The sequence below is a fragment of the Monodelphis domestica genome, chromosome 2, assembly GCF_027887165.1.
Source record: "Monodelphis domestica isolate mMonDom1 chromosome 2, mMonDom1.pri, whole genome shotgun sequence".
Lineage (NCBI taxonomy): Eukaryota > Metazoa > Chordata > Mammalia > Didelphimorphia > Didelphidae > Monodelphis > Monodelphis domestica.
This window is the reverse complement of record NC_077228.1, coordinates 111,229,765-111,256,832: the sequence shown is the minus strand read 5'-3', so window position 1 is coordinate 111,256,832 and position 27,068 is coordinate 111,229,765. Positions and strand designations below refer to the sequence as shown.

At 47.0% G+C, this 27,068-nt stretch overlaps 1 protein-coding gene across 13 annotated transcripts in view; it reads right to left on the bottom strand.

The window, feature by feature from the left end:
• The window catches only part of SRGAP2 (SLIT-ROBO Rho GTPase activating protein 2), a 239,853-nt gene that overhangs the window by 135,329 nt on the left and 77,456 nt on the right, over window positions 1-27,068 (bottom strand). For all 13 annotated transcript variants that reach the window (XM_056815828.1, XM_056815827.1, XM_056815826.1 and 10 more), the window contains one exon: window positions 8,744-8,936. In XM_056815828.1, the coding sequence (XP_056671806.1) occupies window positions 8,744-8,936 (193 nt within the window). The remainder of the gene's footprint in view (window positions 1-8,743; window positions 8,937-27,068) is intronic.

Sequence of the window (27,068 nt, the reverse complement as noted above, 5' to 3'; positions counted from 1 at the left end):
CTGATTCAATAAAACAAAATTCTTCCTTCTAGGCTCTCCTCCAAGTGTCTCCTGCGCATATATGTTAAAAGTCCCTATATATTCTTCAAGAGGCACAATGAAAGAATCTTGCCTGATGACCTTCTAAGGATGCTCCCCAAAGGTGTCTGCCACTGACCTGGAGGATTCACAAAGCTAAGTCCTAATGGAACACCCTAGAGAGGGCAAGAGCCTCCAAATGCTCCCGCTTGGTTGCCTTGAGCCCTTGAACATTGCAAAACTACCAAGAGATCCATAATCATTCAGAAGAGTTTGGAGAAAGTAAGCTACCTTAGCGCCTTCCCTCTGAGATGTGTTGTTCTTTAATCATTTTCCATCATGTCCAGCTCTTTGTGACCTCTTTGGGGGTTTTCTTGGGAAAGATCCTGGAGGGCTCTGCCATTTCCTTTTCCCATTCATTTTATGGAGGCCAGAAAGGTTAAGTGACTTGCCCAGAGTCATCCAGCTAGTGCCAGAGTTTGGAATGGAACTTGATTCTTCCCAACTCCCAATCCAGTACTCCACCAATGGCATCCCCTGACTCTTTCTGGGATGACCCCCCAGTTTATCCTGCCTGTTGTTTATTTCTTTGTTCATGGTTTACATGCTATCTCTCTTATTAGAATGGGAGTTCCTAGAGAGCAAGGCCTTTTTTTAACCTCTTTTTAAAAAATCTTTAGTACTTAGCCCAATGCCTGGTACATGGAGGGCTCTTAATAAATACCAGTTGATTGACTGAAAAATGAAATGAATAAAAAATGCCTATTGTGCTGACTGGCAGCCAGGTGCAATAGGTTGAGTGTCAGAAGATAAAAGACTCAGGAAAACTCCTTCTTCCGATCTGGCCTCAGACAATTTATTAGCTGCGTGACCCTAGGCAAGTCCCTTAATCTGGTTTGCCTTAATTTCTACATTGGAGAAGGAAAAAGTAGATTACTCCAGGGTCTCTCCCAAGAAAATTCCAAAAACGGGGTTGTAAAGAGTTTGACACAATGGAACATCTACTCAGACTATGATATGCTGTTGGATGCAGGGTTTGTTTGTTTGTTTTTTTTTAAGAGCAATATCTAATGGGCAGAAGATCCAAAATGGTAAATTTAAGCTTGATGCAAGAAAATCTTCTTAATGATGATAGCTCTCCAGGAATAGGATATACTGTTGCCAGAGAGGGTGGGTTCCTCCCACTGGAGGTCTTTAAGCAAAGACTGGAGAGGCCCTTGAGGATATCATAAAGGGTATTCCTATTCAAGTGGACAAGTTGACTTGGACTAGATGACCTCAGAGGTTCCTTCCAGCTCAGAATTCTATGATTCTAGAGAGTATATAAGCACATCAATGAAATCACATATAAGTCATATATAAAATGAAGTATCCACCCGAAAGGACTGTAGTGAGGAAAGTCTTTTAAGAACCTTCAACTGAAGGAATTCCACGTGAACTGGAACAACCTCCAGGAAGTGATGCAGAGCAAAAGGAGCAGAACCAGGAGAACACTGTACACAGAGACGGATGCACTGTGGTACGATCGAATGTAATGGACTTCTCTACTAGCAGCAAAGCGATGATCCAGGACAGTGCTGAGGGACTTATGAGAAAGAACCTATCCCCATCCAGAGGAAGAACTGTGGGAGCAGAAATGCAGAAGAAAAACAACTGCTTGATCGCATGGTTTGATGGGGCTATGATTGCGGATGTGGACTCCAACGATCACCCAAGTGCAAATATTAATAATATGGAAATAGATCTTGATCAACGACACATGTAAAACCCATGGAATTGTGCATTGACTATGAGAGAGGGTGGGAGGAGGGGAGGAAAAGAACACAAATCATGTAACCATGGAAAAATAGTCTAAATTCATTAATTAAATTAAAATTTTTTTCAAAGAACCGTCAAACATAATAAAAGCATGAGTTATTACTACTATTCAAACATGCCCATGCTTAGGCCAGTTTGTTGAGGACGGATAACCAGAATGCACTTTACGTTTCTCTGCTTTTCAAAAGATCACAAATTAAAACTGGAAGGTCTCTTACACATCACTTAGAGCTCCCCCTCCCCATTTTATAGATGAGAAAAATGAGGTCCAGGGAAATGGACCCAGATTGAAGTTTTGGAGGACACGAACAGAGGGCACAAGAATGAAAGCCGTGAGAAAGAATCTGAGGAGAAACAGTCAGCAGAGCCAGTGAGAATGGAAGGGGGACATCAGAAGGAAAGACTGCCTCGAGGTCAAGAAGGATGAGGATGGAGAGGAGACCGCTGGATCTGGCCACTAGATCGCCATCCACCCGGAGAGAGCAGTTCTAGTTGGGTGATGAGGTCAGAAGCCAAATTGCAGAGGCTTTAGGGGAGAGTCAGAAGAAAGAACATGGAGGCACCAGGCACCAAGGTTCTTCTCAAGGGTGCCCCTGGGCATGCCCAGAAAGCCCTTTCTCCCTGTAGTCTCTCCCCTTCTTCGAGGCCCCTTTCAAATCCTACCTCTTCTGTCAAATATTTTCTGACCAGTCCAGCTAGAAGGGAATTGCTCTGTCCTCCGACATCCTACAGGACTCATTGTCTCTTCTACAACTGTCTTGTTTTGTATTTAGGCTCAGTTGTTTACATCTCACTTCTCAACTGGATGATAAAGTCCCGAGGAGTTAGAGGCGGTAGATTCGAATCTAGAGAGGCTTGGATTCGAATACCACCTCTGTAAAACCTCTGTAAAACTAATCCAAAAGCATGGGCAAGCCATTGAACTAAATTTCTTTCACTATAAAAGGGGCATCATTTTTTATGCTACATACTACAGGGGGATGTCAACATGGAATGAGATAACATATGTCAAGCACTGCAAAACCGTATGGTCCTTTATACATTTCTAATTTTTTTAAACCTTTACTTTCTATCATAGTAACCACTATTAAGTCAAAAGGACAAGAGCTAGGCAAAGGGTAGGGTAAGGGACTTGCCCAGGGTCGCACAGCTAGGAAGTGTCTGAGGCCAGATTTGAACCCTGGTCTGGCACTGAATTATGCAGCAACCCCCTAATTCACTCTGTTCCTCCAGGATGGAGATGATGGCTCACCCTTAGGATGAATGCCTTACACCAGAGGTGCTAAATAAACTGTTGATGTTGACAACACTCCGGAGGTACACTTAGTGGGTTACAAAACATCACCGAGGAGTAGTAAGAGCCACCAAAGGGACAAGAGAGCAGGAGTGCTCCTTTAAAAACCCAAGACAAGGGAAGTCGATGAGCTATTAAAAGTAGGAGATCAAAATCAAGTACGAAACCACCGAAAGGTAATTTGCAATGGGAAAAAAAAACAAAACCCTCAGTGTAGCATCAATTAAAGCCCTGCTGGGCAATATGAACACAGCTCCTACTTTAAAGAGACAATCAAAGCCTCAGAATGAAAGAGGGAGACAGTTCTGCTCCTCAAGGAGCCAAATGTAAATGCAATCACATCTTCACGGTGAGGGTTTTCTACCACCATTTAACAGGCTCTCTCGTAAAAAAAAAAAAATTAATCTGGGAGAATAGAAACCGAGTCATCTCGCCGGTCTGGGTATTGAGGCAACAAAAAGCGGTCACGCCGCAGGTCAAGGGAACAGGGGAAGCCACCGTCTAGATCCATGGAGGGTGAATAAGGTGGGGCTGATAGAATCCCTGAAGATTCATTGGCAACAAAGCCAGCAGCATCTTATAAATAACTGGTTTCAGGGAGGAAGGAGAGGGAGAGAAGAAAGAGTAAGGATGGCACAATGGAAATAGAGCTATTGTGGCTTTTTTTTTAAATAGTTTTCTTCTTTTTAAAAATGTTTTTGTGTGTGTGTGTGTTTGACATCCAAAATATTAAGATTCTCAGTTAACTCCCCTTCTCCCTGACATGCCCCTCCAATTAGGGAAGGCATCATTTGACAAAAAGATATATACGTATCCCTTCCACATTTTGACTTTACCTATTGCAGTTTTGATAAATTGTGGGTCAGCTTAAGAAATTAATTGGGAATTTGAGGGGAGTTTTACAGAATCTGCCGATGACAGGCAAGGACCAGCGGATGACCTCTGGCCTAGGACCAAAAACTTAAACCAAATTTTACAACCCCATAAAAGAAAAAAGAAAAAAACAACGGACTTTTTCTCTGGTACAAAGGGAGGACCAGCACATTTTAGGTGGACTTTCCAGATCATGGGGGTGTCCCGCCCCTCGCCCGCCCAATGTAGAAGGGATACCTGTATACAGATACAAAGCTCTTGTCTTCCTCATTTCTATTTATCAGTTTTCTCTGGAGAGGTTTTTAAGGAAGAGGCATGCAGTCACGGAGCTCAGCATGGGAGAGGACAAAAGGTGAGCCGGATCAAAGCAGACAAGGGAAGGAAGCAAGGGGGCCTGGGTAATAGCTTCCAGAGAAAGGTTTTCCAAGAACAAGGGAAAAGGCAGTTGAGTGGCGTGTGTCCTCAAATGCAAGCACCAAGAGGCCTTCATGAAACACCCGGCCTAACCCAATATGCGGGGCTGACAGAGGGTGCGGCGGACCCAGATGGCCTCCCTGTGGCCCTGGCCAGCCTCTCTGCCCTCGCATGTCTGCCCAGGGCTGCTGCTCTCCTGATGGCACCACCGTGCTGGGTGGCAGCTGCCAGGCTCAGGGAGGCAGGGGCGCGTGGATGGGCAGCACTCTGTTTCATTGGAGGGAACGTCACAGACCCGTTTTGGAATGGGGGTCCAGGAAGCCCCCTGGGGAGGGAGGGAGGGAGGGCCTGGGAAGCCTCTTTGCCTCTCCACTGGGCCATGAGGCCCTTCTTGCCTCCACACCTCCCAGAGCTGCAGCTGGAAAGGAACTCAAAGGCTCACATTTATCCCTGTCCGCAGACCCAGTTCTTCCCTTTCTAGACATCCTCGTCTCTCTGTTTGAGGATTAAAAGGAAGTCAGGCCCGGAGAAAGGAGGTCCTGGGTTCAAATCTGAAACATAGCAAGTGCTTCATAAGTGCTTGTTGGTAGATTTACCGATGGCCTGGAAGTGGTACGACTGAGATAACCAAATACAATCTTCAAGGGGGCACAGCTCGGTGGTGCAGTAGATGTGAGTGCTAAGCCTGGAGTCAGGAATTCCTTGGTTCAAATCCAGCTCCATACACCTACTAGCTCTGTGACTCTGGGCAAGTAGCTTATTTACCTCAGTTTCCTCATCTGTAAAATGAGCTGGAAAAGGCACGCCAGTATTTTTTTTTAAGCCTTTACTTTCTGTCTTTGAATTGATAGCAGCTATTGATTCCAGGGCAGAAGAGCAGGAAAGGCTAGGCAATGGGGGTTCAGTAACTTGCACAGGGTCACTCATCTAGGAAATGGCTGAGTTCAAATTGGAACTCAGGACCTCCTGTCTCTGGGTCTGGCTTTCAATCCACTAAGCCACCCAGCTGCCCCTCCCTCTGGCATCTTTGCTAAGAAAACCCCAAATGGGGCCAGGAAGACTTGAACACAACTAAAAAATGACTGAACAACCACCACCACTCCATCTCCAGGGTACAGTAAGGGAAAAAAGGAGGCTCTCAGTCATACCACTTTCAGGCCATCCTATGTGCCAGGCACCATGCTAAGCTCTGGGGAGACAAATATAAAGTGACACAGTCCCTGCCATAAAGAGCATGCATTTTCCTGGACAGACGACCATGCTCACAGATAAAGAAACACAAAACAGGCAAAGTAAATACTAAGTGGTTTCCCGGAGCCTCCCTAACCAGCATGTCTGGTCTTGCCCATGCTCCAGGCCGCAGCCCATCCCTGCCTGTCTGGGGCTCCCCAAAGCTGACCCCAGGGCCAGAGACCTTCCTTGTTTTCTCTTGATTATGCAGGGACCCACGACGAGCCCATCTTCCGAAGCTCACCCATTTCTCCCTCCTTTCCCCACGTCTGTTGCCTCATTCTTTGTTCCTAACATGCTCCATCCCGCTCGTTCCCTCCGGGCACCTCTCCACCGCCCTTGGGTGATCCTCAGCATCAACGCCGGGTTCCATGGCCTAGACCCACCCCAAACACCTGCAGGACACTGGGTGCCCAAGAACAGAGACCCTCCGGGTCCCTGAAAGCTCGCCTCTGAACCCCCTCCAACCCAAGGCAAAAGCAGTGTGGGCGCCCTTCTTCCTCCGGCTCAGCCCAGGCCAGGCCCAGGGAACCGCCTCCGGGCCCAGGTCTAGGAAAGAAGACTCCACTCCAGTCCTAGTTTTCTTATCTATTATACACGGATAATAAAATCACCCGCTTCATGAGGCTGTTATCAAGATGGAACGCGTGCCCGAGCACAGTGTGCTTGGCAAAGCCTAAAGCTCCGTGTAAATGTCAGTTATGAAACCCCCTCGTCAGTGTCCTCGCCATGGTGGCCTGAGGCACCACTCCCTTCAGTCTCAGCTCAGGAAGGACCAGGGCAGCTCTCCCACTGGCTCCTTCTGCCTCCCTTGTGCAACCGCCACAAGGCTCAGAAACACCGGCCCCAGCAACCTGCCCGGGACCCCAGCCCCGTCAGGAACATGTCTAGAACTCCAAAGGCCCCCGTTAGTCACCCAAACCCCACTGCTTCACAGGTGAGGAGATGGGGGCCCAGAGACATTAAGCGACTTGCCCAAGGTCAAACAGCCAGTAAATGACAGTCAGGATTTGAACCTGGATCCTCTGCTGACTTTTCTGCTCTACCTCACAGCCTCTTTGACTGCTGCTTGGTGTGTCCTATTTCTATGCTGCTGAAAGCTGCTTGAGGGGTGGCTAGGAGATAGAGATGGGAAGTCCTGCATTCAAATCTAGCCTCAGACACTTCCTAACTGTGTGTCCCTAGGCAAGTCACTGAACTCCCATTGCCTAGCCCCTGCTACTCTTCTGCCTTGGAACCAATACTTGTATTGATTCTAAAAGGTTAAAAAGGTTTAAACAATTCTTTTAAAGAAAGTAGCTTGAGAAAGTCCCACAACTTTACTGATGGGCTTTACTACAAATGTGTGTTACCTGTTAACTGGGCTCTTGCTACTACAAAGCAAAACTTTAATTCTCCACCGATTGACTCTTACACAACTCACTTTGGCTATTCCAAATCTTCTCTTCTTCTCCTATGCCCCCCACATTAATATTATCATGATTATCCATAATATAGCTGGTATTTATCTCCTGCTTTCAGGTTGCAGAACATCATATAAATGTGATCTCATTTTTTTCCTCCTGGGTGATACGTGCTATTATTATCCTCCTTTTACCGAGGCAGACAGATTAAGTGACTTGCTCAGTCATGTAAGTGTCCAAGGTGAATTGGAACTCAGAGCTTCGTGACATCCTCTAACTACGGTGCCGTGTCATTTAGCCCCTCCTCTCAGCCTCTACACTTCTCTCCTCGTGCCCCTGCACGTCTCCAAAAGTGTCTTCCTTTAATCCTTGCCTCTCTTTCTCCCCCTCCCCCTCTCCCTACCCCAGCCACTGACTCCTTCCCGATGCCTCCTCCCAGCCAGCCAGCTTTAAGCTGCCCTAAAAGTTTTGGGACGCCTCGTCTAAATGGATGGGCTGATAAAAATGGAGTTTAAAGCGTGCCTTATCGCTAAGTAAACACCGGTTCCCTCTCCTTGGAGAGCACGAGTTCAGTGGAGGTAACCCTCAAAGACGGGCCCTGGAGAGAGGCAGCAGGGGTGCATTAACTTACAATCATAATCATGATCTTACCACTTCGTATTTATGGAGCACTTTGTGATTTACAAAGTGCTTTACAGTTAGGATCTCCTCAGAGGCCACACTCTCTGCGAGGCAGGCATCAAAGGCGTCTGCTCTCCAGTTCCAGACGTATGAGGAAACACTTCTGAAACCATTCCTGTGTGCCAAGCACTGTGCCCAGAGGTGCCCCGTGACTCGTCCACAGTTATACAGCCTGCATCAGAGCTCCTAATGGTCCAAAATCCTTCCGCTCTCGTGTCCAAGACACTTTTAAAAGCCCTTTCCTTCTGCCTTACAATCAAAGTGGGGTGTCGGTTTGTTTGTTTTTTCAAACCCTTACCTTCCGTCTTGGAGTCAATACTGTGCATTGGCTCCAAGGCAGAAGAGTGGTCAGGGCTAGGCAATGGGGGTCAAGTGACTTGCCTAGGGTCACACAGCTGGGAAATGTCTGAGGCCAGATTTGAACCTAGGACCTCCCATCTCTAGGCCTGGCTCTCAATCCACTGAGCTACCCAGCTGCCCCAGAATGTCGGTTTTAAAGCAGAAGAGCGGTAAAGACTCGGCAAATGGAGTTAAATGGCTTGCCCAGGGTCATCCAGCTAGGAAGTGTCCGAGGCCAGATTTGAACCCAGGACCTCCTGGGGCTCCGTCTACTGAGCCACCTAGCTGCCCTTACATATACCCAGTTTCCTAAAAACAAAAACAAATCCATGGTAAATGGTGGTGGAAGAGATACGGACGTGACACTCTCTAGAGAAAACTCATCCAACCTGCCCCTAGCGTCATCACTCTGAGGCAGCACCCAAGAGTCCCAGCGCTCTCTGTCTCCTCTCTATTATTCATCTGGAACAAACGCTGACGTCAAAACAAAAAAGACAAGCCATGGAGGATAAGCGACACCCCATCCCTCTCCAAGCTCGCCATTCATTCTACAGGGATGCGGCGGGTGGAAGGAAGGACGGCGAGAGCAGCCGAGCACTCTCCTAAGCGGAGCCTGGGTCCCTTCCGTCCAGCCCCCGCCAGAACCCCCCGAGGAAAGGCAGGCTCGCTTTACTTGAACTGCTGGTCCTTGGTGCTGCGGGTCTTGGCCAGGAAGCGCTCGGCCAGCTTCTCCAGGTTGCGCGAGTAGTCCATCTCGATTTCGGCCTTCTTTCGGAAGAAGTCCTGAAGATCCTGCAGCAGCTGCACGCGGAGCTCGCACTGCTGGTCTAAGCATTTCATCTGCTCCGTGAGTTGGGCACGGATCTCTGCAACGGAAACAGGGTACAAGGTGAGGCGGAGAAGCTCAAACGACCCACCACGGCCAAAACAGAACCGTCATCTTTAACCTTACTAAATCCGGCCCTCTTCCAAATTCGCCCGTTTAAAAGTTTTTGTTTATTTTTCTTTTTTTGAAACCCTCACCTTCCATCTTAGAATCAATACTGTGTCTTGGCTCCAAGGCAGAAGAGAGGTAAGGGCGAGGCAATGGGGGCTAAGTGACTTGCCCAGGGTCACCCAGCTGGGAAGTGTCTGAGGCCACATTTGAACCCAGGACTCCCTTCTAGAGGCAGCCGCCCTCATTGCCCCATTTTTAGGGGTAGGACCACCCCCTTCCAAAGCAATGAGACTCAGAATCTTGAAGCTCTCGTTGATCTTTTCTCTCACGGTGCCCCCTCGATAACACATGTATGCGGGACGTATAATGTATAATCAATAGCTGCCAAGGCCCCTTCGCAGGCACTACCTCATACCCTCATAGGGCCACCATCCTATCTCGAGCCTTTTCTTAGATTACTGATACCTTTCTAAACCGTCTCCCCACTTCCAGCCTCCGCTCCAGATTATCCTTGGCGGAGTTGCCTGAAGCATCTTCTTGGTTTTTGTTTTTATTTCCTTATTTTTTCAGTTACCAGTTTTTGAGGATGGTTTTCCGACATTTAGAATTCTGATTTTTTCCTCCCTCCCTTCCCCACTCCTTTCCCCCCAGGCGGCGAATAGTCTGATTGATACTGATAGCCACACTTCTGTAAAGGACGTCCCTGTTCCCGGTGCCGGACACTCAAAATCTCAAGAAGGAAACAGCCTCGTCTGTCCAAGAGTGACTTTCCCAGCCTCCTTTCCTGGTATTCCTCTAAACAAGCTCCAGGGTGGGGCCAAGGGGCCGGCTAGCCCTTCCACAGGCGGAATGGGCCATCCTAACACCTGCTTCCACGCCATCCAACAAGACTCCCAGTGCCCAAAATACACTGTTCTTCCCCTCTGCCCTTCGGATTCCTCCTAATCCTCGGAGGCTGGCTCAGACAATAGCCTTTCCTTCCCTCCCTTCCCGGAGGAGAACACAATATCCTTCAGGGCAAGAAGGATATAATTTTTATGTTTTTATCCCCACCCCATTACCACCCCCACAGAAGACCCTTAATAAATGTTTACTGAATTGGAAGCGTTCCCATTTTCCATTTATCTGCCCCTCAGGGAGGCTAGCGGTGATTAAAGTGAGAGGCAGATTCCCCGCCACCCAGAAGGCCACTGACGCTATGGAAAGCCTCCAGAAGGCCCATTCCCTCGTTGGGGCGCCACTGAACACAGGAGACCAAGAGACGTGCCCAAGGCTCGGCCTGTAGCCCTTGTCTTAAAGCCTTTACTCCCCAGGCACTTGAGAGGGATGCGTTGGAAGGGCCTTTAGAGGCCCGCCGAGTCCAGAGCTTCCATTCTGTACACGAGGGCAGAGTAGCCCAGACAGGGAAAGGGGGTCCGCTTAGAGCCACAGAGCGGCTTTGCGGAGGCACAGAGAGGAGAACTTGCCCCAGATTATACAGAGATGGGGTTAATGAATGAAATGTGGACAGTTCTAGAGTCAAAGGTCCTGGGTTCAAATTCCACTTGAGATAACTCCAATGTGTGTGAGAGACAAGTCATTTCATTTCCCCATACCCAGCTTCCTCAGTAAAGAAGAGGGGACAGGATGGGGATTCTAGATTTCTTCCCAGCTCTAGAAAACGATGATCCTAGACAACAAGCATCCTCGCCCCCTGCTTTATCTGTTATCCGAACGGGTGGACTCTTTCCAGGGTCCCTGAAGACCCTGAGGCAGAGTAACTAGTCTCTTGTTTCTGCCCTGGGGCGGCTCTCCCAAAGCCCAGAGACTCCTTCCTCCCGTTGGGGCAGGCCTAGGCAAACTGCGAGGTGAGGGGGCAGCTGGCAAGACCCCAATGACCATTTTTATATGGAATGAGCAAAGCCTCCCTCCTGGCCTGATGCCACCCAGTCCGCCAACATCCCTCCCTGTCAGAGAAGTCAATCCCAGGCAGGCGAGGGGGGCAGAGCTGGCACCTCCGGGAAGGAGGGCACGGCCGGCTCTAAGGCCTGCAGAGCCGGGCTGCAGCCTCCTCCACCTTCCCCTGGTCAGTCGTCCCTGTATGACCCTGTATCTTTGGACTCCCGTCTCCAGGTAGCTCTGCGGTAGCAGTGCTGGCCCAGCCTGCCTCTGCGCTGAGAAATCCTCTGAGGACAGGGACTGCGTAGGCCTGAAGAGGCTGGGGGGAAGGGGAGGCCCATGGAGGCGCAACGTGCCTACAGGAAGTGCCCATTGGGCACCACTCTGCGGCCAGGGCCCGCGCCCACCTTGCTCCCGTTCTTCCCGCTCTGGAAGTCCCCTGCCTGAGCCTGCTCTCGGCCTCCGTCCTAGAAGATGGATTTAGAGGAAGTCGTTTTTCTAAAACTTAAATCATGTGAAAGACAGCCCGAGGTCCTTGGGCACGGGGTTAAAAGCAGGCAACAACCTTCAAGAATTCCAACGGCCTGCCAAGAAAAACTCAGTAAAGGAAAATGCCCAGGACGCCTTGCACCTGTCCCTCTCCCCACGGAGCCACCCTGCCATCCCCCTTCGAGGACCCACACCCTCGCTGCCCCCAAATGAACATCTAGACCTCCCAGGGCCCCTTGGTCGCATCAGGGCAGAAAGCTGCCGAATGTGCTGCCTCAGGATTTCACTGGGGGGGACAGGCTGTGGCAGACAGGCTGGCCCTCTGCCTCTGCGCACAATAGACTGCTCAGCGCCAGCTCGCCGGGCCTCCTGCCCAAGCAGGAGGCAGCTTTCCTCTGGGGTGGAGATGGGGGAGCAGAGAAGAAAAGAAGGGTTTGTCCAAGCTTAGAGGGATTCCCTGGAGTTCCCCTGCCTCCAGCCCCGGGGCAGCCCTCAGGAGATTCTTCCCAATCTCTTTCCCAGCTGGAGGAGGTGGATTCAGGGATCCCTGGGGTGCTTTGGGGTTCTCCCCAGAGTCTGCTCAGGCTCCCCCTCAGAGGACCATTCACCAAGCTGGAATTTCGTATGGGGAAATCGCCCAGAAAACCGCGCTGGTCGTGCCCGGATCCTTCTCCCGAGCTCGCCCTTTACCCTTTAGAAGGCGACATCCCGCCAGCGCTGGAAGCTCTGCTTCAGCGACTCCTTTGCGGAGCAAAGTCAGCGGGACCCGCTCCCAGGGATGAAGCCCCGGACCCAGGCGGGCCCAGAGAAAAAGAAACAAGCAGCGGAGCTAAGCCAAGCGGAGCATCTTCCGAATCTACCTGCAGCTCCTTGTTCCCCTGGGCTCTCCTTTACAGAAACCGCCCTCCAGAGACGGGCTCCGGAGAGGAACAAGGAACGTGCCCATAGTTTCATCCGGAGGCGGATTCGGTCAAGACCAGAACTAGATTTGTTCTTGTCAGGAATCGGGGGTTCCGTGTCTCTTTGTGCGGGTGGCGTGCCTGCGAGCACCTGGGGAAGCCAGGCTCCGCCGCGAGGGATGCTCACAGGGCCTGCTGGGCCCCGATCTGCGCTCTGCAGAAAGGCCTTCTGGTTCAGCCCAGCGTCAGCGACTGGCCACCCCTCCACCATCGTTCCTTTGGGGAGGACGAGAAGGGAAGCCCCCATCCTTCGGGACGTTTGCCACTCAGCAGAAATAAAGCCAGAGGTTCGCAGGCAGCCACGGGCCCAGGCCCTGCCTCAGAGGCAGTAAGCTCTGCCCTTTCACTTTCTTTTCTTGGTTTTCAACCCTGGCCTTCTGGCTTAGAATCAGTATCCATGCAGGCCAAGGGGGTTCAGGGACTCGCTAGAAAGTGTCTAAGGCCAGATTTGAATCCAGCTTCCCCCGACTCCAGGCCTGGCTCTCTCTCCCCTGCTGGACCCGCCATGCTTGTACCTCAATTTCCTCATCTGAAAAAGGGGGTGGACGAGTGTGTCCCTATTACCCCTTCTAGCTCTCCGTCGTGTGACCCACATTCTTATTGATGAACAAGTTTTTCCTACAAGAAAAACCACAGCACGGCTAAACATTCTCTGCCAAACAAAGCGCCCCGTTCGCGAGGGCCCTGTTCCTCGTGGACAGGATATTAGAGCGGCCCTGGCACGTCCCACTCGAGGGGGGTCTCGGTCCCGTCATCCGTAAAAGGAGGGGGCGCCACGAGAGGCCCTTCCCTGCCTCACTCTACTGTAGTCCAACCCAAGAAGGCCCAGGAGGGAAGAGGGAAAGGAGGACGAAGGGAAGGCAATGAGCGCGCCACAGGCACGGCCGTGACCTGGCGGGAGAGCGGGGACAATAAGGGTGGGGAGGGAAAGGGGCTGCCCAGGTTGAGCCGAGCCCCCCAAACGGCTCTTTTTGCCCCATCCATACCACGACTTCCAGGGAGATCAAAGAAAGAGTGAAGAGCCCCACTGGGCAAAAACACGTGGGGGAGCTCTTGGTGGTGGTAACGAACGGGAGGTCTGCCAGTGCCCATCCCCGGAATGATGCGAATCTAACAGAACGCCATTCCTGTCAGAAATGATAAAAGAGGGTGGCTCAGGGGATGGAGAGTCAGGCCTAGAGATGGGAGGTCCTGGGTTCAAATCTGGCCTCAGACCCTTCCTGGTTATGTGACCCTGGGCAAGTCACTTAGCCCCAATGGCCTAGTTCTTACCACCCTTCTGCCATGGAGCCAATACACCCTATGGATTCCAAGACAAAAGGTGAAGGTTTCAAAAAAAATGATAAAAGAAACTAGAGAAACACAGGAATACTTGGGGGAACTGATGCAGAGTGAAGGGAAAAGAACAGGAGAACCATTTAGAGTCGGGGGTCTGTGAACTTAAATTCCTTCTACGGGGATCCCTCCCTAGGGTGGGAGTGACGTTCCAGAGACCCCCACAATGGGTGAAAATCCACGAAGGAGGGGCCATCTGCATTTCCACTGTGTACCTCACGCACAAAATTCCACAGTATAGCAAAAACCCCATGAAACAGAATTAGATTTTGTGAAGCGGCAATCGGAGAACTGAGATATAGCGAGGGACAACTGTATTTTGATAGTTCTGTTTCCATGTACAGTTATCCCGTCATGGAGGCTTAGGGGGACGGTACCCCTGCAATCTACAAAATCTGCGTACAACGTTTTGGTCCTCTCTTCATGGCAGAGAAGAAGTCCAAATTTTCCTTTTTCTTCTATGGGGTCTTTCGAGTACCTTATTATAAAATTTGGGTTAAGTATTTGGCCATAGGCTCTATGTTGGTTAATATGAACATTTCTAGCATTTGTGAGTCCTCTGCTGCCTTTTATGTGTGTGTGTGTTTTTTTTTGAAAACTTTAACTTTTTACTTTAAAAAAGAAATGATGTATCAGAAGATAATACATGTTGATATTATACAAAACTACACCTCTATTTTACGGATTTCTGAGTTTTTACAGCTTTTCTGCATCATTTGGCAGCTGCCTCATGTGTCTGTGGTTTCCGAAAAACTCCCAAGGAATTCTCTTTAATTTTTTATGCCACCCCATGACACACTGAAGCTGCAGTGCAGAACGTGGTGATGTGAAAGGACACCTATAGCTGGTTTCCTTTACAAAATCATGTATTAAATGCTATTCTGAGGAGTCCCTTCTCTGAGAAGACTGCCAAGGGAATCTCTGACATGGAAAGGTTAAGAACACGTAACGGATTCAGAAACAACACTGTCAAGACGGATGAGCTCAGCTGAATGTGGTAGCCAAGCACGATGTCTGAGGACTGACACTAAAGCATGTTATCTACTTCCCAACAAAGAGATGAGATAATCAAGATGCAGAAACTTACATGGTCCATGAGGTAATGTGTTTTGATTGACTGCAAATGACAAAGGTTTTGGTTTTATCCTTTTTGTTTCACTGAAGAGGGGAATTAAGGATGGGATGAAATGTTTGTTAAATGAAAAATCAGGGGCAGTTGGGCAGCACAGGGAATAGAGCGCCAGGCAGGTAATCTGGAGGATTTGGGTTCAAAAACAACCTCAAATATTTTATAGCTGTGTGACCCTGGGCAAGTCACTTAACCCCAACTGCCTAGCCCTTGCCCTTCAGTCTTAAAGAGTTGTTATTAGGACAGAAAAAAAAAAAGTTTTTTTTTCCTTAAAGTAAAAAAATAAACATAATTTTAAAGCCAAGCAGTTTAGATTTGTAGTAGATAATGGGGAACCTTGATAGTTTGTTGTTGTTTTTTTCTGGAGTGTGGAAAAGGGGAGAAATGAAAAAAAGTTTTGTTTTTTTTTAAGATTAGTCTTACAGATTTATGCAGAAGGATTCTGAGGTCTACTAAATTAAGAGAATAGTTGTTGTTGTTTTTCCTAGTTCTTTTCAGGCCTCAGTGCAGAGGCCACAGTGAATAAATGAATTTTATGAACATTAATCATTAGAAACAACACAGTGCCTTTTTACAAGTCATCCCTTAAACAGGTGAGCAATTCCAAAAATAGACATTTGCCTTCCCTTCCCTTTCCTTCCTTTTGTCCTTTCTTCTCTCTCTCTCTCTTCCAGCCCCTAGTGAAGTGATTGGAAATGTGGAATCAAGTGACTAAAACTGAAGAAGAATTATTATTCTCTTTTTAAAATCCTTTCTGTCTTAGAATCAATGTTGTATATTAGTTCTAAGGCAGAAGAAGGGTTGGCAATGGATTTTAAGTGACTTGCTCAAGATTACACAGCTAGGAAGTGTCTGAGGCCACATTTGAACCCAGGACTTCCTGTCTCGAGGCCTGACTCTTCATCCACTGAGTCACCTAGCCATCCTTTGAAGGGGAATTCTTAGTGAACTTTCACCATCTCTATCACCCCAGGCTCTTTCAAGGGATCAGATAAACTCAAAAACAAAAGGTTCCCAAAAGAACAAGTTGTCACATCAAATGTTTAATTAGCCATTTTAACCCTTCTTCCTAGCCTGGTATATTTAAGAAAAAAATTCCCCAAACCAAAAAATGAAGCCTTCACCAATGGAACAAAAAAGGGGTCTAGAGGTTGAAGATAGGGGGCTCCTCGGGGACATGTCATCTAATCTCTTTGGTCTGATCTATTATTAGAGAGAAATAAGCAGAATATCCCTAAAGACCAGGGGCAAATCAATGAACAGAGCAACAAATATTTCTGAGTGCCTGTTAATAGTAATTTGCTTTCTTCTCAACAACTGAAAGAGGTAACATATATTATGGGGTCTACTTTATTTTTGGAATTTTAATTTCATTTTTTTCCTTTGCCCAGATTCCCCCATTGGGAGGGAAAAAAGTAAAAGTAAGAGAAAAGAAAAGAAATGAAGAGAAGACAAGACAAGACAAAAGAGGAGAGGAGAGGAGAGGAGAGGAGAGGAGAGGAGAGGAGAGGAGAGGAGAGGAGAGGAGAGGAGAGGAGAGGAGAGGAGAGGAGAGGAGAGGAGAGGAGAGGAGAGGAGAGGAGAGGAGAGGAGAGGAGAGGAGAGGAGAGGAGAGGAGAGGAGAGGAGAGGAGAGGAGAGGAGAGGAGAGGAGAGGAGAGGAGAGGAGAGGAGAGGAGAGGAGAGGAGAGGAGAGGAGAGGAGAGGAGAGGAGAGGAGAGGAGAGGAGAGGAGAGGAGAGGAGAGGAGAGGAGAGGAGAGGAGAGGAGAGGAGAGGAGAGGAGAGGAGAGGAGAGGAGAGGAGAGGAGAGGAGAGGAGAGGAGAGGAGAGGAGAGGAGAGGAGAGGAGAGGAGAGGAGAGGAGAGGAGAGGAGAGGAGAGGAGAGGAGAGGAGAGGAGAGGAGAGGAGAGGAGAGGAGAGGAGAGGAGAGGAGAGGAGAGGAGAGGAGAGGAGAGGAGAGGAGAGGAGAGGAGAGGAGAGGAGAGGAGAGGAGAGGAGAGGAGAGGAGAGGAGAGGAGAGGAGAGGAGAGGAGAGGAGAGGAGAGGAGAGGAGAGGAGAGGAGAGGAGAGGAGAGGAGAGGAGAGGAGAGGAGAGGAGAGGAGAGGAGAGGAGAGGAGAGGAGAGGAGAGGAGAGGAGAGGAGAGGAGAGGAGAGGAGAGGAGAGGAGAGGAGAGGAGAGGAGAGGAGAGGAGAGGAGAGGAGAGGAGAGGAGAGGAGAGGAGAGGAGAGGAGAGGAGAGGAGAGGAGAGGAGAGGAGAGGAGAGGAGAGGAGAGGAGAGGAGAGGAGAGGAGAGGAGAGGAGAGGAGAGGAGAGGAGAGGAGAGGAGAGGAGAGGAGAGGAGAGGAGAGGAGAGGAGAGGAGAGGAGAGGAGAGGAGAGGAGAGGAGAGGAGAGGAGAGGAGAGGAGAGGAGAGGAGAGGAGAGGAGAGGAGAGGAGAGGAGAGGAGAGGAGAGGAGAGGAGAGGAGAGGAGAGGAGAGGAGAGGAGAGGAGAGGAGAGGAGAGGAGAGGAGAGGAGAGGAGAGGAGAGGAGAGGAGAGGAGAGGAGAGGAGAGGAGAGGAGAGGAGAGGAGAGGAGAGGAGAGGAGAGGAGAGGAGAGGAGAGGAGAGGAGAGGAGAGGAGAGGAGAGGAGAGGAGAGGAGAGGAGAGGAGAGGAGAGGAGAGGAGAGGAGAGGAGAGGAGAGGAGAGGAGAGGAGAGGAGAGGAGAGGAGAGGAGAGGAGAGGAGAGGAGAGGAGAGGAGAGGAGAGGAGAGGAGAGGAGAGGAGAGGAGAGGAGAGGAGAGGAGAGGAGAGGAGAGGAGAGGAGAGGAGAGGAGAGGAGAGGAGAGGAGAGGAGAGGAGAGGAGAGGAGAGGAGAGGAGAGGAGAGGAGAGGAGAGGAGAGGAGAGGAGAGGAGAGGAGAGGAGAGGAGAGGAGAGGAGAGGAGAGGAGAGGAGAGGAGAGGAGAGGAGAGGAGAGGAGAGGAGAGGAGAGGAGAGGAGAGGAGAGGAGAGGAGAGGAGAGGAGAGGAGAGGAGAGGAGAGGAGAGGAGAGGAGAGGAGAGGAGAGGAGAGGAGAGGAGAGGAGAGGAGAGGAGAGGAGAGGAGAGGAGAGGAGAGGAGAGGAGAGGAGAGGAGAGGAGAGGAGAGGAGAGGAGAGGAGAGGAGAGGAGAGGAGAGGAGAGGAGAGGAGAGGAGAGGAGAGGAGAGGAGAGGAGAGGAGAGGAGAGGAGAGGAGAGGAGAGGAGAGGAGAGGAGAGGAGAGGAGAGGAGAGGAGAGGAGAGGAGAGGAGAGGAGAGGAGAGGAGAGGAGAGGAGAGGAGAGGAGAGGAGAGGAGAGGAGAGGAGAGGAGAGGAGAGGAGAGGAGAGGAGAGGAGAGGAGAGGAGAGGAGAGGAGAGGAGAGGAGAGGAGAGGAGAGGAGAGGAGAGGAGAGGAGAGGAGAGGAGAGGAGAGGAGAGGAGAGGAGAGGAGAGGAGAGGAGAGGAGAGGAGAGGAGAGGAGAGGAGAGGAGAGGAGAGGAGAGGAGAGGAGAGGAGAGGAGAGGAGAGGAGAGGAGAGGAGAGGAGAGGAGAGGAGAGGAGAGGAGAGGAGAGGAGAGGAGAGGAGAGGAGAGGAGAGGAGAGGAGAGGAGAGGAGAGGAGAGGAGAGGAGAGGAGAGGAGAGGAGAGGAGAGGAGAGGAGAGGAGAGGAGAGGAGAGGAGAGGAGAGGAGAGGAGAGGAGAGGAGAGGAGAGGAGAGGAGAGGAGAGGAGAGGAGAGGAGAGGAGAGGAGAGGAGAGGAGAGGAGAGGAGAGGAGAGGAGAGGAGAGGAGAGGAGAGGAGAGGAGAGGAGAGGAGAGGAGAGGAGAGGAGAGGAGAGGAGAGGAGAGGAGAGGAGAGGAGAGGAGAGGAGAGGAGAGGAGAGGAGAGGAGAGGAGAGGAGAGGAGAGGAGAGGAGAGGAGAGGAGAGGAGAGGAGAGGAGAGGAGAGGAGAGGAGAGGAGAGGAGAGGAGAGGAGAGGAGAGGAGAGGAGAGGAGAGGAGAGGAGAGGAGAGGAGAGGGGAAAAGAAAAGAAAGCAAAACAAAAGAAGAGAAGAGGAGAAGAAGAGAAAAGAAAAAAGAAAAGAAAAGAAAAGAAGAGAAGAGAAAACAAAAGAAAGGAAAATTAAAACTTTGGGCCCACTTTCTAGATAGTAACAGAAGGTCTCAGAGGGAAAGTGACAATCGTACTTGCTCATGGCCAAAGTTAGAACCCAAGCTCGGGTTGACTCTAAGTTCAACTCTCTTTCCATTATACCAAGATGTTGAATGAAGCCCAAATAGGTAAAGGAGGATGGTGCCAAAACAAATCGTATTTCTAACTGTTTAATGCTATTCCAGAGTTGATTTGGGAGAAAATGAGATCATAAATTCCAGGCAGGTAGCTGCTGAGTTTAACTCATTTTGCATAGCACTGAGCACAGATCAGAGGCATGGTGGGGTTTATTGTTTTTTATGTTTGTTGTTTGGCTGATGAGAATTGGGAAACTTAAGCACAGGGTCCTACTCAGGACAGCGATAAAAACATGAAGGGGTTATATTTGTACCAAATTTCACATTTCATACTTTAGGTTGTTTTTAAATTTTAAAACCTTACTTTCTGTCCTAGTAACAACTCTACAACAGAAGAGTGGTGAGTGCTAGGCAACTAGGCTAAGGGACTTGCCCAGAGTCACACAGCTAGTCACACAGTCTGAGGCTGGATTAGAACTCAAGTCCTCCCGACATCAGGTTTGGCACTCTATCCACTGAACTGCCCCATTCCATAAATTTTGAAGCCCAACTTTTATTCCCTTGAAAACTCACAGCAGAAGAATAGTAATAAATCAAGCTTCATTTTATTTAACTATCCTTTCCCTTAAGACAGAATGACTGAGTGGAGAGAGAGCTAGTCTTAGAGACTTCAACTAGATTTATTTATTATTATTATTATTTTAAAATCCTTACTTTCCATCTTAGAATCAATACTATGTATTGGTTCCAAGGCAGAAGAGTGGTAAGGGCTGGGCAATGGGGGTTAAGTGACTTGTGCAGGGTCACCCACCTAGGAAGGGTCTGAGGCTGGATTTGAACCCAGGACCTCTTGTCTCTAGGCCTGACTCTCAAAAGAACCATTTTTAATTTCAACCTTTGACACATTGTCGTTTAGCTCTGGACAAATCACCTTACTCCTTGGTATCCCCAAGCAATTTTTTTTTTACAGGGAATGAATTGTGGAATGCCAGAATTTTAAAAATATGTATATTTTGGAAAGTATATTTCAACATAATTGGTTTCCTGTATAATCCCATGTATTTTATATTATGGATTTAAAAACATGATACACATATGGAAAAAAGGTTTAAGGACCCCAACTCAAGACTCTAATCCGTGTTGGTAGAGGGAACCTCCCAGACAGGAATTCACTGACTCCTAAAGCCAAAGGCCCTCTGTAAAATCTTTTCCTGCCTCCCAGACAAGGATGACCTAACCCTTCCCTCTCCCCCAGGCGTAGCAGGTCAGCAAGTGTTGTATGCTCCCTTGCAAGGCTGGGCGATGACTTCCCGGGAGAGCAGTGGAATCTTATGGTGGCGGTTGGCTGGCGATATGAATTTTGAGAGAGTCACAAAGCAGCAGAAATTCTTATATTCTCGAGTAACCAAATGAATTACAGTTAAATCCAGCAGGACTTGGAGATTCAAAGGGGAGATAAACAGAATCTTTGCCCTGGAGGAGCTGACACTCTAGCAGGGGGCTAGACGGCTCTAGGAGGGGCAGCAATATATTTTATTTTCTGCTTCAACATGTGCAGAGCCCTTTCTACCCAGTCCTCTTGATCCTGTGAGGAAGGTGCTATTGGGGTCCTTACTTTACAGATGAGGAAACTGAGTTTCAAACTGATTTAAGCCACTTTACCCAAGCTATACAATTGGTGTCCGAGGAACGATTCGTAGCACTTCTCGTTCAGAATCACGACTCACAATGGCATAGAGCCTGAATGCTCGACTTTCATGCCTTATCTCATTTGATCTTTCACCATAACCCAAGACAGACGAGAACAGGATGAGATAAAAGGAGATAAAAAAAAGATTAGAAGAGATTCAAGAAGCAAGTTTCCAAGCTGCAAGAAAAGTGTCCCAGAGAAGGGAGCGCCTGAATTGCACCCTGAAGAAAGGAAAGGGTGCAGAGTTGTCCCAATCTCATTTTTTTTAAACATGGGTAACACCGCTTATAACTTCTTCTGAAAAGAGATGCCTAATGCAAAACTAAGGTTCTACCTTGAGCGATAGAGGTAAGAATTGGTTGTGAGGGAAAGCAGCCCGTTATTATCCCTCCTAACTATTCCTGGGGGAGAGGGAGCAGCAAAACAAAACGTGTAATGGCCAGGATTCTTAATTCTGATGAAAGACAAATGGGTGAAAATGGCAAGGAGAGAGACTTTAATAGAAGGAAGAACTCCTTAACAACTCGAGCTATCCCAAATTGGAATGGCTGCCTTGGGAAATCATGGGGTGCTCCTCACTGGAGGTGTTCAGGCAGAAGTCTGAGGATCACTCGATCAGGAAGGCTGCAGACAAAATTCATGCTTCATGGGTGGGTGGATGCTCTACGGACCCCCTCCGGGTCTAGGATGTAAATCCCATGACCCTCGAGAGAGAGCGGAGAGACAGCTTCCAGCCACCCTCTCTCCCCACTTTGTGATTATTATTGAGCTGGACAAAGCCCAAGTTTCACTTCTTGCTAGAAAGAGGAAAAAAAGTACATTCTGGATCTTGGCCAAGTCCCTCTGAAGGTCACATAAGTCTAGGGAAATCACAGGAAGCCCAGGAAGCAGCAGCCATTCTAGTGAGTGCAACATGGTTGCCAGTGAAAGGCCTTGAGAAAGTGTCCTAAGAGTTTATTCTTGACTTTCGATTTCCTGACTCGGCACATCGCACCTCCTGTGGTCACCCACAGCCTCCCCAGGGCCAAAGATAGCCCAGAGCTTCAAGGCAAAAGAACCAGGCAACAAGCTCCTGCCCAATCACCTGGAAATCCCACCGAATTTACCCTCAGGAGATACCTTTCCATGTGTAGTTTGTCCCCCTGGGCTGAAAGGCAGACTTTATTGCGCCAGGACTTTTCCTCATCATTGGTCAAGCTAGATGGCTCATTTCTCTCTTTTATGAACTCCTACAAATATTTATTATTTATGCCACTTATTTAGCATTTATTATATATACTAGCTTGTATTATTATATATTATGATTCTTATTTTATTATATCATATATTTAATATATAATATAATACTATTTATTATATATTGATATAATATAGTATTAAATATAGAATAACATATAGTATATATAACATTATGTATACTACATTGCATTTAATTTTTCACATAAATGTGTGTGTAGATGTGTTTATCTCTTTGTATATATCTTATTTCTCTAACTAGATCAGCTCCTTGAGGGCAAGGGTGGGGTCATCTTTGAATACTTCATATCCCTAGAGTACCTTGCACCTGGTAGGAGCTCAATAAGTATTTTTCCATTTTTGTCTTTGTTTTTAAACCCTTACCTTCTGTCTTATAATCAATATTAAGTACTGATTCCAAAGCAGAAGAGCAGTAAGGGCTAGGCCACTGGGGTTAAATAATTTGCCCAGGGTCACACAGCTAGGAAATATCTAAGGTCGGATTTGAACCCAGGACTTCTTGTCTCTAGACTTAGCCCTCTAGCCACTGAGCCGCCTAGCTGCCTTTCCAGCAGGGTTTTGATTGAATGAACAATTGTAATTTTCTTCCACTGAAACAGAAGCACAAAGTGTCTCAGAAGGAAGTCAGGAAGAATCCATTGAGCAAGAAGTTTACTGGTACCTCTAAGTCCAATCAGGTCTAAGAATACTACTTTTAAATTTTTTTTAATTTTAATTTAAATGGGACAGGAAATGTGATTAGCCCTACTGCTTTGATCCCTGATGGAAAAACCCGGGCTGGCCTATCCTAAAGGATCCAACTCCAGAATGATCAGATGCCAATTCTGAGCAAGGACAAAGCAAGAGTAAAGCCTGAGTGTGACCACAGGGTCCTGCCGCTCTGATGGAGCTGCTGAGAAAGGAGGCCTGGGCAAAACTGAATGCCACCACTGGCATGCACGCATCAAAGAGGGTCAGAGAGTCAAAGGGTTTTGTTGGCTACATCTCACCTATAATAAATTACAGCTCCTGCCAATACCCGGGATGAGGTGGAGAAGAGAGGGAGAAGCATGGATAAAAAATGACCCAGAGATTACTTTCTCTGCACCCACAAGCACTTGGGAGCTCACGACAGTCAAGCCAAGTAAACCCCTCGAGAAACCTAAGGTCATTCAGGCAGAGCTATAATGACTATTATCAAAGTGGACAAAGAAAATTTTCATGTTGCCAAGAAAGCCCATGATGGGATCAACAGAGAAAGAAAAACTGGAGTTGTTTTTTTTTTTGTTCAGCTGATGACAATGGAAAGTACTGAATGTCTTTTCTCAACATTGAACAAGAATGTCAGGAAAGATTCAAGAGACAAAGGAAGATCAGAAGAAACCATTATCAAGAAAGGCAACAAGTGTTCAACTGTATTGATGTGCTAATTCACTATACAAATTAGAAATTAACACCATAAGAATCCATGGATTTCTATCTTAATAGACCTTTTTTTTCCCGTACATTTTATTATTAAAAGAAATGTTATTGATACATTGTTTTTACATTACTTTTCCCCTCTCCACTGTTCACAGTGCCATGATCCCTGTGTATAATGTATTCTTGGAGGCAGCTACCTGGTGGTGGGCCTGAAGGCAGGAAGACTTATCTTACTGAGTTCACATCTAGCCTCAGACCCTTCCTGGTTATGTGACCCTGAGCAAGTCACTTAACCCCATTTGCCTCAGTTCCTCATCTGTAAAATGAACGGGGAGTCACAGAGTCAGAAGCAATGGCACAACAACAAATAGTGTACTATTTTTTGCTTACTTCACTTTGTAATGGTTCAGATTTAGTTCCTCTATGCTTCTCTGTAGTCATCATTTTCATCATTTCTTGATTTTCATCATGGCTGCCATTCCCTAGTCAATAGACATATATTGTTTCCAGTTTTTTGATACCACAAAAAGTGCTGCTATAAATATTCTGATGTGTATGAGGTTGTTCTTTTTTATCAATGACTTGTCCTGGCAGAGGAATCTCTGAGTCAAAGGATCTGGACATCTTGGTCACTTCCTTTACCTAATTCTAGATTGGTTTCCAGACTAGCCATTTTAACTCCTCACTCCACCAAAAAGGAATTAGTGTGCCTATCTTTCCATAACACCTTTAAAATTGAGTATATTCCTATCTTTTTTTTTTTGGCCAATTTGCCAAATTTGCCAATTTGGATGGATCTGAGGCAAAATATCTAGATTATTTTGATTTGGATTTTCCCTATTATTAATGATCTGTAGTACTCTTTTTCACATTACAGAAGATTATTCTTTTCAAAACTGTTCATATCCTTTGACTACTTCTCTCTGTTAGGGAATAGCCTTTGGTATTATATATATTTCTGTTAGCTGTTTATTTATCCTGAATATCACTTCTTTACCATGATTACTTGATACAAAGATTTTTTTCCCAGGTGATTCTTTCCTTTCCTTATTTTTGTTCATGCAACAGTTTTTCAATTTCATATAATCAGAATCATTTATCTTTTAAAATTAATTGCCACCATCCCTTATCTAATTAAAAACTCACTCTCGAGAGATGCAGAACCAGGAGAACATTGTACACAGAGACTGATACACTGTGGCACAATCAAATGTAGTGGATTTCTCCATTAGTGGCAATGCAGTGATCCAGGACAACTCGGAGGGATTTACGAGAAAGAACACTATCCACATTCAGAGGAAAAACTGTGGGAGTATAAACACCGGAAAAAAAAAATAACTGCTTGATTACACAGGTCAATGGGGATATGATCAGGGATGTAGACTCTAAAATGATTATCCTCGTGCAAACATCAACAACATGAAAATAGGTTCTTATCAAGGACACATGCAAAACCTAGGCTACAGGAAGGGAGGGAAAGAATATGATTCTTGTAACTAAGGAATAATATACTAAATGAAATTTTCAAAAAAATAAAAATTCACTCTCCCCTTCCCCATCTTTCCACCCTTCACAGTTGTGAAAAATATGTGAACTAATTTTCTTCAAATTTTTCAGGGTATGATCTTTTACATTTAGATCACATGTCCATTTTGAATTTATCTGCCAAAGTACCTTCTCATTCCCCCAACAGTTGTCACCAAATAGGGTATTCTTTGTTAGGTAATTTATGTTTTGGGGTTTATTGAAAAGTGGGCTACTGAATTCTTTTATTTCCAATTCTTCTTTGTCTAATTTGTTCCACTGATCTTCTCTTCTATGTTTTTTAAAATCAGTCCAGTAGCTTTTAATAAACCAAATTTTCAAGGTTCCACAATACAGCCCTTGAGAAATAGCTTTTTCTTGCCCTGGTTGCATTTACAGATAGAACTTTCATTCTCATCCTCCTGTTAAGATAAAAATTAATAACTTCAGGTTCTTATTTTCCATAGTTTATTAATAATCACTTGAAATAAAGAAAGTAAATAGAAGTTTAAATCCTATTTTCTAACCTAAGTCTGACTATGTGTTGATCCTCCCTCATTCAAGGAAGTAGAGTGAGGTTGAGTGACACCGACACCTTTTTATTCATGTTCATGGATACAGTGCTGGCATGCAAAATGGGATGAACTGGGTTGGCAATCCAAGAGGAGGAGGGGATGACCCTCTACACAATCCCCCCTGTGATTCTATTGGAAGACAAGCATGTTTAAATCTCCCAGATCTACATGCCTAGTCTCCCCAGTGAATCTTTTACTCTAACACTCCACAGAAGCCCTCCTCTGCCTGATGCCTCATGGTAGCATGGTGCCTAAAGGACCCTAGGTTCTGTGAAGGCTATGCCAAAGGAACATAAGCTCCCAAAGGTCTTATGAGTCTGCAGAGATTCACAAGATAGACCTAGTGATCAAGAGGGTGCCTGTTAGGTGAAAAGTAATCTAAATTCAAAGAGTCATCACCAGATGGCTTAATGAATTGGGGGGTCAGAACAATAATAGCGAATGTTTATAAGGCTTTCAAGGTAATAGCGAATGTTTATAAGGCTTTCAAGGTTTGGAAAGCACTTTACATATATTTTCTTATTTGGGTCTTACAAAAATCCCTGTGAGGTAGGTGTTTTTATTATCTCCATTTTATAGATGAAACTGAGGATGAAACAGGTTAAGTATTTTGCCCAAGATCAAATATCAGTGTCTGAGGTGAAATTTGAACTTGGGTTTTTCTGACGCCAAGTCAAGCACTCTGTCCACTATTATACGCTCTGTCCACTATTATAAGCTGCCTCTCATGACAATTCTCCAAAATCATGTTCTAAGTCATAGAAGACTTATTCATTAGAGTTCAGAGTACCCACAATGCTAAAATTAGAATTCTTTTAAATGTTGGTCCTCACTAGCACACATTGGTGATGGAAAAGGTCAAAGGTATAGGCAAAATTTGGAGCAATTGCAAATGGGGGAAAATCTCTGGCTTTAAAAATAAGAATGTTCTCTAATGAAGCAGTTTGCTTTATTTTGAAGAGTATTGTTTCTTTTCATTATTTATGACCATCCCAAAGAGTACACAATGTAATATCCCCTGATGCAATTTGTAAAATGAATGACCTTAGGAGGAGGAAGCTTCCCTGGAGCAAAGGTTTTAATTGCCTAGAGCTGAGCAAAGGAATAGGAGGACCAGCTTTCAAAGACGTGAGGGCTAGCTAGCGTCTGCAGCTTTACGAAATGAGGCTTAGGGAGGTCTCTCAGTGAAGTTCAGTTCCCACTTCAGTCTTTTTTTCCTAGAGTAGGATCCAAAGCCAGTAACATCTAGTTTCAGTCACTGTTAGCAATCCTGCAGGCATAGAAACCAATAGGTGCTTATCACATCTGTATTAATTCTATTTAAGGCAGAGAGAAGTCAAGCCATCGTCTGAAGATAAATGGCATGTTTCTAAGTATATATTAGAGTGTAACTAGACTCAACTATGGGTGTGGGCACCGGAATCACTGAACACAGGGAGGATGTAATAAGGCTTGACTGCTGCGCCCAGCAACAACAACGCACTGAGAAGAGAAGTTGATTTCTATCAACGAACCCTGTACAGAGCAAGGGTCTTTGGAGACTGTAAATGATGCCATCTGTCTTCCGCTGCAGGATGTCATTTTACATAGAG